Below are 13647 nucleotides of genomic sequence, written 5' to 3'. Positions count from 1 at the left end.
GTAAAGCCTAGTGTGGCTGAAAGCACAAACTTTGGGTTATGAAATCTTTAACCTCTAACTAGGCATTAGAGTTTTCTCATTAGACTGTTGTGACAGTCTATTAACATTCTCTACATCAGACTACATTCATTTGGAAATGAATCCACTTGCTTGTGAATGCATTATTACCCAAGATCTCACACATGTCAATGTTAAAGAGTTTAAAGATGGAAGAAGCCTCCACTAAAATTCGAACATCTATCTGGTTTTCAGGATGTCTGAACTCATTCTTTCCCACTGACAGAACAGGAGAGCTTAATTAGAGTGAGAAAGAGGTTCTACAAAATGTCTGGGTTTCTGAGTCTTCAAAATATACAAGAGATCGAACATGTTATTTGACTTGACAGGCACGGTCTGACCTCAGGTCAACACAGGAGGATCAGCCCAGTTTTAGTTTCTTTGGCTTTTTACAGCTGGGAGGTAAATGGTGACTGTATTGCCAAAGAAGCTTTTTTGATTCAGAACTCCAGGAGACTTTGACATCAAAACCTTAAAGCAAATGACTGTCACATGCTTCAAGGGGTTTGTGTCAAAACGGTTCTACTTATATAAAATGAAAGTGACTAGACATCGAAAATCCTAAGGAATCCACTAAAAATCAATTAGAACTACTAAATGAGTTCAACAAGGTTGTAGGATATAAGACCAATATCTAAAAATCAACTGTATTTCTGTACACTTGCCACAAATGTTCAGAAAAAAGAAATTTTAAAAATTCCATTAAGTTCACATCAAAAAATAAGATATTTAGGACTAAATTTAGCAGAACAGCAAAACTACAAAATATTGTGAATTAAATTATTTTAAAAATGGAAATCCACAGAAACATTCCAAGTTCATGGGTCACAAGACCTAATATTTTTAAGACAGTAGTACACTCTAAATTGATCTTGAGATTCAGAGCAATCTTCATAAGAACCTAGCTGGCTTATTTGTACAAAATGGCAAGCTGATTTAAAATTTACATGGGAACTCAAACTCAGAATAGCTAACCTAATTTTGAAGAGAAGAGGACACATTTGGAAACTCACACTTTCTGATTTCAAAATTTACTACAAAACAATAGCAATAAAGACAAGATGGTACTAGGATAAAGATAAACCCACAGGCTACTGGAACACAATTGAGCATCCAGAAATAAACTCATCTATCTAGGGTTAATTGATTTTCAACAGGGCACCAAGTCCATTGAACGGGAAAAGAATTGTCTTTTCAACAACTGGTGCTGAGGCAAATAGATATCCACATGCAAAAGAATTAATCTGTAATTCTACCTCATACTTTATATAAAAAGTAACTCAAATGGATAAAAGTAAAAGTTAGAATGGAGATAAATTTTCATGACTTGGGATTTGGCAATATTTTCTTAGACAAGACACCAAAAGTACAAATAAAAGCAAAGACAAATTAAAAACTGAATTATGTGCTTCAAAGGGGCCTATTAAGAAAATGAAAAGGCAACTCACAGAATGGGAGAAAATATTTGCAAGCCACATATCTGAAAAGGTGCTTGAATCTAGAACATATTACACAAAGTTCTCACAACTCGATAATAAAAAGACAACCCAATTAAAAAGGGACAAAGATCCTAAATAGACATTTCTCTAAACAAGACATATAAATGACCAGGCAGCACACAAAAGCACGCTGAGCATCATTCGCCATCAGAGAAACACAAATGAAAAGCACAGAGATCCTCCTTCACTCCCAGTAGGGTGGTTAGAACACAGAAGGTGAGATGACAGCAAGCATGGGCAGGAACGCGGAAGGATCAGGACCCTCAGATAGGCTGATGAGAGGGCCAGACGGGCAGCCACATTGGAAAACAGCCTAGAATGCTTCAAAAAAGTTAAAAATAAAGTTAGAATTTGACCCCACAATTTCAGTCATTGTAATCCAATCAGCAATGCAACCATTACTCCAAAGAAAAAAAAATGATGAGACTTTTATGTGAGAAATCACATTTGGGAGAGCTTTGAGAGCACTTCACATCTTGCTGGCTTGCAAGACTGCCTGGTGCTCTGTGGTGCCCTGGGAGTTTACTGAAGTGGAAAAGGAGGAGAGGCACATTCAATCACTTCACCAAAGCCCACGTAAGACACCACAGCTACCACTATGATACAGGATCTGTGAGTTCTACAGAGGATACCTAAAAGGTTTGCAGTATCTTCTAGCACCAAACTTAACTCATATAAAGAGATTTTGATTAAGAATCAATATTTTAATTATCTGCTGAACCATGGTTTGCAAAAAGCAATTCCAGATGGCATGGGGTTTTTTAACCAAACAAGCCCAGTTAGGATATAAATCACTAATTCTTAAATAACCCCCATCAGTGAAGTATTCTGTAGATTACATATTGTAAATTCTATTAAAATTAAAAGAAAAGAAACCACATGATTTCTAGATTTGATATTTGATTTTGGTCCAATCAAAGCTTCTAAGAAGGTAGAATTAAGTCCTGCTCTAAGATCTATTTAATGATGTTCAGGCCTTTAACTAAATTTCTAGCTTTTTATATCTAAAGGATCTCTTAAGGTAACAAAAAGGAAAAATTATTTTTGGTTCTAGGTCAGGGGCAAGGGTGATATGGAGGTTGTTAAATAAATTGTAGAGGTGTCCTGGATTTTGACACCAGGAAACAGTAGAAGAAAGTACCTTGTAATTGGTGAGTAGGTAGAAGGGAACCAATCCCAGAGAGGGCAATTTGCTGGGAAGAAGGGTTCAGAAGGCAAGAACGGGAAATTACTGAGAGACCAGAATGGAATACCACTGAACAAGAATTATTTTTAAGAACATCAAAGAAAAGAGAGGAGAAATTCAAAGAGGAAAATTAGCCTCGTGATAATTCAACACTGACAAAAAAAAAAAAAAAAAAACCCTAGTGTATTTGAACAATGCAAAGCAGTTTTCCAAACATTACAGAAATGGAGAGCTGGTGGTGGAAGGCCAATTCCAAAAGAGACAAAGGTTGGGGAAATACTGTAATTATCACCTGGTATATTTTAGGGTAACTATTACCTGTCCATGACTGGAATAGGCCATTCTTTGTGGTTGGGAGAGAGATGGTTATGGTCTTATCACTACTAGGAGCTTGTGATGACTTTGCAGAAATAAAACTAATTGGTAACATTTTATATTTGGTTAACACAAAGCAACCAGGAAACACTTGAACACCAAAATATGTGGAAATATCTCTAAGTAAAGTAGACAATGAGTCAAGAAATCTCAGGAGGAGCCAGGAGAGCCACAGACGGAATCCATAAACCAGGACGTTTTCAAGCACAGGGCAGATCAGAATGTTGAGAAGATGATAGGTGAGTGTTCCCTGAGAGAAACAGAGCAGAGTGCAGGCAAGACTGGCGGGGCACACATGTGTGCGCTTGTGTTGGAGAATGAGGAAAGTGAGGTGTGACAGGTGATGGTCAACGGGGTTTGAGGGGTTTTGAAGACCCAGCCGAGTATGTGCTTACAGTTGAAGCCAACAACAAAAACAGCACACAGTGCTGAGTGGAAGAGTTCCATGGCGGCGTGTTCAAGTGCTTCAGTGGATGTAAAAAAGGTCCCCTTGAACGACTGTGAAAGGACCGGGAGCTCTTCATGAGAATTGAAACATGAGATGAAACACAATGTTCCCAAACTGGAAATATGAGTATGGAATTCAAAAGAGACTTCTGGGGCTAGACGTGACCAACTAGAAATCAACACCGTCATTTTTCATGTATTTGGTCTTTTTGTGTTCTCTGTGCCCCATTCATAACCATAAGACTTTTGGCTTATAATTTACATACAACTGGACAAAAATGAAATAAACTTTATAGGGAAACTAAAGCAATGAGAATTCAGGAAGCAGGAAGAACAGTGATGAGTGCTAGAGAAGCGTGAAGCCCTCCAAGGAGCAACTGTGAGCCCTGGTGAGTAGGGTAGGCACTCGGAGTTTGGATAGAAATTCCTTCCTTCTTTTATTTATTCAACACCTCTGGAGTACCTACCATGTCTAAGGACATATCTGGGACACAAAAATGAATTTGTATAGCCCCTTTTCTCCCAGAGTCCATAGTCTAGTAGGAGAGAGAAAAGCGTAAGCAGATATTGGCAGGAGGGTAACTGTATCGTGTATTTAACGATTCAGAGAAGGTAAAGGTTAGAAAGGTCATGTAGGACTTAGGGAGGTGATATGAGATGAAAGAGAAAGTCTACAGGGTAGGCCTGTCACTGAGCTGGGGAATCAGAACAGTTGGCTAATAGTTACCCAAGTTAAAGCCACATGGTAGGGCCACACAGAAAACTCAGGCACAGGAGGATGGGATGTGGCTGCCCAAACTTGCCCATGGCAGAGGGGCAAGGAGCACATGGACCAATCATTTGTCAGGTCTGGGGACAAGGCTGGAAGTACTGACTCATCTGTAAGGGAACCAAACGGGTCAACCTTGAAAGAAGGCAGCCAGGCTTCACCTGCCACCCTCTCATTTATCTGCAGGGAGAACTGAACGCCTAGAAAAAAGAAACTTCTCTTACAAGTACCTTCAACCATAATGATACCAAAGAGTCAATCTATTGATTTCATTAAGAAACAATTGAAGACTACTAAAAAGTGGATGTGGGATTTTTTTTTGTTTTGTTTTTTTCTGAAATATTTATGTTGTACTTAGTTTTTTTCCCAACCCACTCTTATCTATCTTATTTAGGAATTATTTCTTGCTAGAGACATAACCAGACACACATACATCCTAATAAACTGCTGGTTTTCAGCATAGGAATACGGTAACTCGCAGTGCTCTTTGGAAGTATTTAAATCATCCAGAGACACAGTAGCCACATTTGATTCAGGAAGATAATGTTCTAATCAGAGAATAAACTTATTTCAAACAATTGAGGAGGGATATTATAGGAAGCATTGTATTTTGTCACAGTGTCATTTTTAATTATTCAGTAATGTTCAAGCATTTAACTATTTATCACATTCAAAATGACCCTTCTTCATGAAGGGCCCATTCCCAGTCCTCCTGTATTTCTAAGTACCGTGACTCAAACAGACTTTTGACATGGTGTTGTGTTTGTATCTCAGACCAGATGGATTTCAAAGAAATCTCTAGAGAAGAAATTTTATAGACTCTCAAGATTGTTTCTATATATAATAATATTCATTGTCAGAAAATTTTTCTTATGTTGAACTTAGTTTAGACTTGCAATTTTAACTCCTTTCTTCTTGTTATGAAATCAATGGGAAAAAACACCTCTCCTAGGCTATATAACACAGGCCATTATTGATTAAGCACTTACTTTGTGCCACACACGGTGATAAAAGTTTTACATGTTGTTTCATTCAATCTTCATGCCCTAATTTAAAAGTAAGTATTCTTATTGTTCCCATTTCTTAGGAGAAACTGAGGCTAGGGAAGGAAAGCCTTGCTCAGGGTCTCACAACTAGCAAATGACAGAAGTGGGACTCAGTTGAGATCCTTCCTCTTACTCAGGAGGAAATGAGCCTCCCCGGAGTCCTCTCTTGGCATCCTCTTTACCATTCCTAAATAATTCCAGTCCTTAACTAATTTTCTAATCTACTTAAGCATCTCAAGGCTACCTTCAAACTCTCTCAACATTTTCCAAATTTGCCTTACCAAGAAATATTAAATTTCCTACTAAAGAATATTTTATGCATCTAATTCCTAGATTTCTGTTTTAAAATCTTATTTCCATTCATCTCTTCATGACAGTGTTCTATTACTGAATTGTATCTACTAGGCCATCAGACCTTCTACTCCATGTCTAAAAACCCAAACTGATATTAAAATGCTTACTAGCGGATTTAGCTAAAGTAATTGCTCTTTTATACCTACTGGGTTACAATTGAATAGTCTATTGAAGGTTTATTGAATACGCCTAACTGTTACAATCACCACGATAGAAAAAGAACCAGATTTATTTTTTCCTCAAATGTGGCAGGATGTAACTTAATGTAATTATTTAAATTTTATAGAGAGACAAATATGACATTATAACACAAGAAAGGAAAAGAAAATAAAACAGGTGGACATGATCAACTGAATGTCTTTCCACAATCAATAATTAAATTAAAACAGAAAATTAATTGTCTTTTTGAATAGGGTTTCATTTTATACTTAATGGATTTTTTTTCATTAGATTATCTGGAATATATGACTTCTGATCTAAAGTAATGCACCTTGGCTGGTACCTCCTGGGTTTGTGTTCCTTCACAGGCATTCCAAGTACATCCCTATCTCTAATTTTCACTGCTTCCAGCATCTCTCATACACACACACTTGGTTCCCCAAAAGACAATGAAATATAGAGGTAGGAATTATTAGACTCGTGAGTATGGCAATGTCTCTTAGGAAGAATTTTGATTTGCCTTCAAATAATCTTTTATCAATGTGGTAATTGAAACACCAGACGTAATTTTATGTCGTCAGCTTTCCAAAAGAATTTGTACCAATTCACAGAATAGCCAATGGTCTTTACTTCAAAGAGAAGACATTACTTCAGCACATAATTGAGAAAAATTTACAAGAATAATCTTGTGATCTTCCTCTCACATCATCAGCCGTGAAAGTTCTCTTTAACTTCCATCTCACTTCAATTTCAAGACGAGAGAGAAAAAGACAGTGTCCAAAGATTTCCTAATTATTCCAAGGGCCAAGAAACAAGGAGGAAACAATTTCCAGAACAATGTCATTGTCAACAAGCTGCCTGGGCTCCAATTTGTCAAGTTTCCTCTATGAAATGAATAAAAGCCTTGTTACTTTGCTGACACAATTTTCAGCCAGTGCTGGAATTAGCATTTTTGCTGATTCCTTGATCTTTCTCTTCCAATGTTTATATTCTAAAACTAAAAAGTTCAAATTCTACTGATTTGGTATTAAAAAAAAGAATTAAAGTTATACTGTAGTCCACATTACAAGTATCCAGTCATCAAATATGTAGAACATTTATCCCAAGTAACTTTGTCAAATACAATTAGTTACAGTTGGCAAAAACATCTAATGTTTGCCTTAGAGAAGGTGGAAAAGGACTTCCACAAGACTAATCCATCCTTCCTCATTGCAGACCATGCACATATTGTCACATGACAGAGCCCAATTCCCCAACACTGAGAGGACACTCCAAACAGACTGAGGAGCCAGCTCTCAATGGCTGCAGTGTGGCTAGCAGACCCCTAGTGGGACTCCTACACCAGACCTGTCAAACTTGCTTCAAATAGCTCTTGCAGATAGCCTAGGACTTCTGGAACTTTTGCAGAAGGCTCATTTGAAATTGAAAAAATTCTCTTGAAGTTGGGGACTTCAAGCTGTAGAGAGTAAGAATCTAGCTCTATCTAGGTAAACTGAGGAACAGACACATGGGGGGTGAGTAGAACTTACACCCTCCAAATGGTGGCATCATGTGTACATAAGCCTCTCTATGCATTAGGAAGATGGCTTGAGATGCTTATTCATATTTGGATCAGGCTATGGGTTTGTACCTTAAAGCCCTCTACCTTCTGTAAAGATCTTTTAGGTTAGTTAGATCTTTCATACACTTTGTCAAAAACTATCCCTGGGTGAGCTCCGGTATTACCAGCATTCCAAGTATTTTTACGACTGTTCCTCTTACAGATGTTATTCAGAATTAGAACAACAATGATACAAATTTCCACCTTAGCAACAACATAATTTATGTCCTAGAACCAGATGCCCCCTCACCTACCATCTCCTATTTTGTTTTTAAAAAACAAGTAAAATAAAGGGAGGAGAAAAGCTCTAGTTTTTTGTGTGTGTGGTGTGTGTGTGTATCAACCACAGTTTGGATGTTATATGTTTTTCCTTTGTCTCTATACAAAACTGAATGTAGTCAGTACATGAAGTGTAGAAGACTGAGCACCATGCTTATAGGAATGGTCACTAGTCCTTGAGGGAGGCCCTGGGACAATCTCCTGGCCAGCATGGAGATGTTTTGCTGCCTGGAGACAGGCCCTCAAGCAACTAAATGCTCTAATGAGATAAGATCAGTCGCTTATTAGTAAGCAGGTGTTGAAGCTTGAATATTTGGGGTGCATCAGGGTGGGAGTCGAGCCGTGGGGAAAGAGCACATAGCATTCTTGAGCATGTAGCCCTTGTATGGGCATTCTCTACACCTGTTGTGTATTATTTCAATAAAAGGCCACAGCAGAGGTTACTCGAGACTCTCCTGCACCTATGGGGAGTCCACCTCTTGCAAGCTTGTACTTACAACCTGTGTACTGGCTGTTTCTTGTGCGTGGTGACCAGGTGCCATAATGGCATAGACAAGGGCGACAGGGTGACATAGCAGCACAAATAATGAAGTTCTAGTTTACACAATACACTTACCAATCTTAAATGACAGTGATAAAAGAGTTGTTTAGATGTAAGAAAACCACACCTAAGCATCCTTCTTGAAAGCAAGTCTTCCTGTTCAAATTTAGTCAAGGCAGTACCAAAAATATAAGCTGCTCATATTGAGGCTTTCAGGCCGTGTGGTTATTTATTCAACTCAGAGAATCATAGAACCAGAGAATGTTAACGCTGGAAAGAACCATAAAAATTACCTGGTCTAATCCTCTCATTTTACACAAGAAAACTATCATTATTTTGTGTATACCCAGACAAAATGAAAAGTATAATTCAATTTAATACTACTATTTATACACTTAGGCTTCTAAGATTCCTGTTAATACAAATGAAAATCCATTTCAAAAGTCACAGAAAGTTCTCTTTCATGTGCCCTTATAATAAAACTTGGCCGTGCCTTTTAGATAATGTTGGCACTATTGAACTCAAGCAAGGGCTACCTCTTCGCAGCTTCAGATCCTTGATAACAGAGAAAGACCTATCACCCAGGGGGTGTTTTCCCTTTTTTTTTTTTTTTTTAAGAGACTGAGTCTCATTTTGTTGCCTTCAGTAGAGTACCATAGCATCACAGCTCACAGCAACCTCCAGCTTTTGGGCTTAGGTGATTTTCTTGCCTCAGCCTCCCGAGTAGCTGGGACTACAGATGCCCACCATGATGCCCAGCTATTTTTTTGTTGTTGATGCAGTTTTGGCCAGGGCCAGGTTTAAACCCACCACCCTTGATATATGGGGCTCGCACCTTACTCACTGAGCCACAGGCGCTGCCCCTCAGGAGGCATTTTTTATGGGGACTGGTAATATATTTAATGTGTTGGTTGGTCTATTGGTTGAAGAAATGAATGATTTCTCTGAATATAAGTGTACCAAAGTAAAGAGGAAAAGAAACTTGAAAGTCCCTGCTGGGCTAGGTTACAGAGTTACTTAGTGGAACTTTAGGATGTTTATCAACACTTGGATTCACTGCGGTTCGTCAACCCAGGATTTTTACCTGAAGTTCTCACCAGAATAGGTACCGCCCTTACAGCTTTCTATTCTTAATGCTCTAAAAGTGCATTGGAAACAACCCAAGAGCAGCAGGGCGATGAGAAAACCTGCCATTAACCAAAGCCGATTCTAACCTGCACCACCGTGTACACACTCCGCCTGCTCTTTCCACTTTAATTTAAGCTCATATTACCACAAAATCATACAGTCAGTTAACAAAATGCTGCTGTTTGGAATCTAAACAAGCCTGAAGACGTGCTCTATTCCCATGCACGTTGCCTTTCCTCGGTTTTCTTGCTTCAAATGAAGCTACAGAAGCTGAAACCTCTTACCGTCCAGATGATCCACATAGCAATACACGTCGTAAGTTTCCTGAGGATCACGGAACCCATAGGTCCTGACTCCCTCCTTCCCCATCATATCTCCGTAACAGCCTTCTCTGGGAGCCCGGATGGGATACCTGAGGAGATAAATGGCTAGTAAGTGACTTTCTTCTCTCTTCCGAATTCACCAAATTAACGAGTTAAGCCTGTGGTCCCAGACCTCTCACCTAACGGTCTGATCAGACAGCCAGCCTGCGTCACACTGCTCAAAGCCATCTTCATAGGCGGCGAAGAGCTGCTCTGGAGTGGCTATCACTGCCCCGATGTCCAAACAAGCCTTCTGGGCCGCCTCAAAATTCAGTGTGTACCTGCTGGTCGCTGCCCGATAGTGAAACACAACCCCTGCAAAGACGACAGAAAGCAGTTACCAGCATATTCCAATCTCCCACCGCACCATGCAAAACTCCTCACTGGAGCAAGGCATCATATTAACTGGTAACACAGTAAAAACGTCGTGATGATTATTTTTACTTTATGTAGAATTATGCAAAATCATGTTAATCCTAAGATCTCCATATATGTCATTCTGCTTCCTTAGAAAGTTTCCTAGCCAGGGATTTTCTGATAACATGTACACAATCCAAGAAAGACATTTAAATCACCAAATCCCAAGTGATGGACAATTGTCTTAATTATAGGCAGTATTCAGGGGCCCATGGGAATACTAAAGGGAGTAAGTAGGGTCTGCTAAAAATATAAAAAGTTAAGGGGCCCCAAAGATCAACTTCTGCTTCATCATTTTACCCAGGACCAACCCAATAGGCCAGTCTCATGAAAATATTCACTAATGTCATTTCTCCAAATACATAACATTGAGATATTTACCTTCAGACACAATATGCCAGCATGGAAAAGACACTAGACTTAAGTCTGAGTCAGAAGGCTCGTTCCAATCCCTAATTTGTTCCTTGCTTATATAAATGTCAAGCTCTCTGAGCCTTAATTTCCTCCTCTGTGAAGTAGAAGCAGTATTGCTTACATTATTTGAGTGATGTGAAGATCAATTTAGGTAAATATTTCAAAATGCTGGGTAGGCTACCGTGTGTTGCCTAAATGTATAGCATATTAACTCCTGACCTGAGTAACTCAGGGTCTCCATTATGACAGATAGGATGTATCATTTTTTATACAAAAAATGCTTAAATAAAGTTGTCCAGATGCCCCTGATAGAAGCTCCTAATACATTCCCCAAATTTCATTCTGCTGTATTTTAGGGATTATATAAACTAGTAATTTTGAGCTGCATCCTAGGGTTCAAGGAACTGTCCCAAGGACAAGGATAGAGCGAGTGAGGGGGTGGAGCTTTGGATTCTCTCTTCCCATTTCAACAAGAGAGTCTCCATTTTTAGCTGGAGTAAATATGGTGACTCATTTGTACAAGACACCAAAGTAGATCAAACTAATGTGCCAGGGAAGTTACTGAAAAATAGAAATTGAGGCAGCTGGATCTTATGAATGAGTTTTTTTATTAAGAGTCATATCACTTAAGAACACTTCCACCCCCTCACCCCGCTATTTGTGGTTTCCAAGACACATGCCACTCTCCTCTTATTCCTGGTAATTTCCTGGGATTGACAATAGTCTGTACTCAGCAGCTTGGCCTCTAGCTATAAGACTGCCTCCTACACGTCCGTCCTTAGATCATCTCTGTCTTCCAAGACAAATGTGTGACAGTAAAGTGACTTTAGGGAACAGACCAGCTAACTCATAGATAAGTACCTTTCATCAGAGCCAACAGAAAAAGACCTGCACAGACACTGTGTAGATGCAATGACAACTCACAGCCATTTTCCCATTTCTGTTCTTTCATGACTCAAAGAGAAGTCTTTGCAAAAAAGTAAAATAAAATAAGGTAAAATAAAATGTCCATGTGTACCTTCTATAGAACCTCTCTGAAATTGCCAGGAAGTATACCTGGTGCCATCTGGAAAGTATAAGAGATGGCTTAAAATGATCACTGAGGCTTAAGCAAGAATTTGAATGGTTTTAGATAAGTTTTATGTTGATCAAAGCTTCAAATAGTCTTCTTGGTAATTAAAAATCTTCCATGTCCACGGAAGATTGGCAGAAAGGGGGCACGAAGGGGCCTCCTTGACCAAGGCAGGGGACTTCAATCTGTATAAATATCTGCCATTGCTGGAATAATTTGAAGACCCCATGGAGCTAAGGAGATTAAGTGGAGGATTTTCATTGTTTCAGAGGGGCAAGGGGCAAATCTATTGCTAATTCTTTAATGATGAAAAATGGTAAGAAGTTGTTAAACTGCTTTGGGGATTTTTAAAAAAGTGATAGATAAACAAAAGAGAGAAAGAAATCACAGTAGTACAATCTGAAGCTAGCAAAATAAATGATAAGTTTAGAAGAGTTCAGGATATTTCGTGGATGCCTAGACATCATAAAAATAGACTTATAGAAGAAAGCAATAGCATGCAAATGTAGAAGTGTGCTCAGACAGTGAATATGTTGCATCTGAAATTCAAAGTATTTCCTTTTGGCTACACAAGAAAGAGTTTTAATAAAACCCTTTATATAGTTTTCTGAAAGGTAAATATTTTATAGGGAAATGGAGGGTTGGAGGAAAATCTGTTCCATCATGTCTGGGTTTTAGAATTTTGCTTAATAACTTGCCAAAATATTATGCTTCCAAGAGCTATGGCATTATGTGTGTACCCAATTAAAGCAATTTTTCTTTGCTTTGTCTCCTAACTTAAATTCAAATGACATATAAACCACCACTGAAAGGAGGGTAAAACTAAAATGTCTCATTGCAAGACTTAAGGGATAACAACTAGTGTGCTAACCTCTAAAAACCTTACTAAGTTCATGTGATCCAATGCAAATATTTATGGAGTCTTAGCCTCTTTTTAATACACTGTGAAATGTATCGTAGTTTTTATTAACCACAGTATTTCTTCAAAGTAAGTTAAGCTATTTCTTAAAAGCAAACTCGATGATTTTAATAATCATACTAAGAGTGTGAGAAGAAAGGGGGAAAGGTTTTGTGTGTGTGTGTGTATATAAATATGTTTCTATACGTGTATACACACACAAGACAAAAAAACAAAACAACAATATTACAATCTGAGGCTAGCAAAATAAACGGTAAGGTTAGAAGAGCCTTTACAGTCTTGAAAAATAATCACTGATAGGTCTCAACACTGAGTAATGGTCATTGAACTATGTACCCCGCCATGAGGTCTTCGGTATTTTCAGTATATTATTATACTTTACTTTATGAAATCAAAGTAGTTGGCAAAAGGTCACCTGCCTGGACCTCCAAGCAACCAACAGCTCATCTTCAGTGAAAGGCACAGATTATTGGATTGCTGGATATTTTTTTCCACTGTCCAAACCAGGAACAGTTACTCTTGAGTACCCTTTCACAACACTTCTGAACCAGTTCACATATTATACCACTTTCTTGGGTATTCTAAAAGCTTACCATCCACAGCCAGTGACACGGAATCTTGTGTGTCTTCAATCCCATACATGACGTCGCAGCGGTACAGGCCCATGTCACTGGCGCGCAGTTTGACCACGGTGAGGGAGGCATCACCAATGTCCTCGGGGTGTGTGGGCACTGACACCCTCCCTTTGTATTCCTGACCAATCTTGATATTCCCATTTTGAGCCACAAGGACGGTCGTCTCCTTTAAATCTTTCCCACTTTTGTCCATTTCAATCTTAGACCATTTGATTCGGAGAAATTCGCTGGTGTTGTAACTGGGTGGTAAAGTAGGCAAGGTTGAAAAATGACAAGGCAGGCTGACTTTTCCAGAGAGGACGCCCCGAACAGGTGGGCTTTTTTCCATGTTGCCTAAAGGAAAGAGATAATAGTAGATTAATAGTCCTAAAAAATCAACCCTGAGTCT

At 38.7% G+C, this 13647-nt stretch overlaps 1 protein-coding gene across 2 annotated transcripts in view; it reads right to left on the bottom strand.

Moving 5' to 3' along the window:
• VCAN (versican) overlaps window positions 1-13647 on the bottom strand; it is a 112390-nt gene that overhangs the window by 80607 nt on the left and 18136 nt on the right. For both annotated transcript variants that reach the window (XM_003785960.3, XM_023510877.1), the window contains exons 3-5: window positions 13218-13592; window positions 9943-10117; window positions 9725-9852 (exon numbers count right to left, since the gene is read on the bottom strand). In XM_003785960.3, the coding sequence (XP_003786008.1) occupies window positions 9725-9852; window positions 9943-10117; window positions 13218-13592 (678 nt within the window). The remainder of the gene's footprint in view (window positions 1-9724; window positions 9853-9942; window positions 10118-13217; window positions 13593-13647) is intronic.

Source organism: Otolemur garnettii, unplaced genomic scaffold (assembly GCF_000181295.1).
Source record: "Otolemur garnettii isolate 467f Iridium unplaced genomic scaffold, OtoGar3 scaffold00017, whole genome shotgun sequence".
Lineage (NCBI taxonomy): Eukaryota > Metazoa > Chordata > Mammalia > Primates > Galagidae > Otolemur > Otolemur garnettii.
The sequence above is the reverse complement of the archived record's forward strand: the minus strand, read 5'-3'. Positions and strand labels throughout refer to the sequence as shown.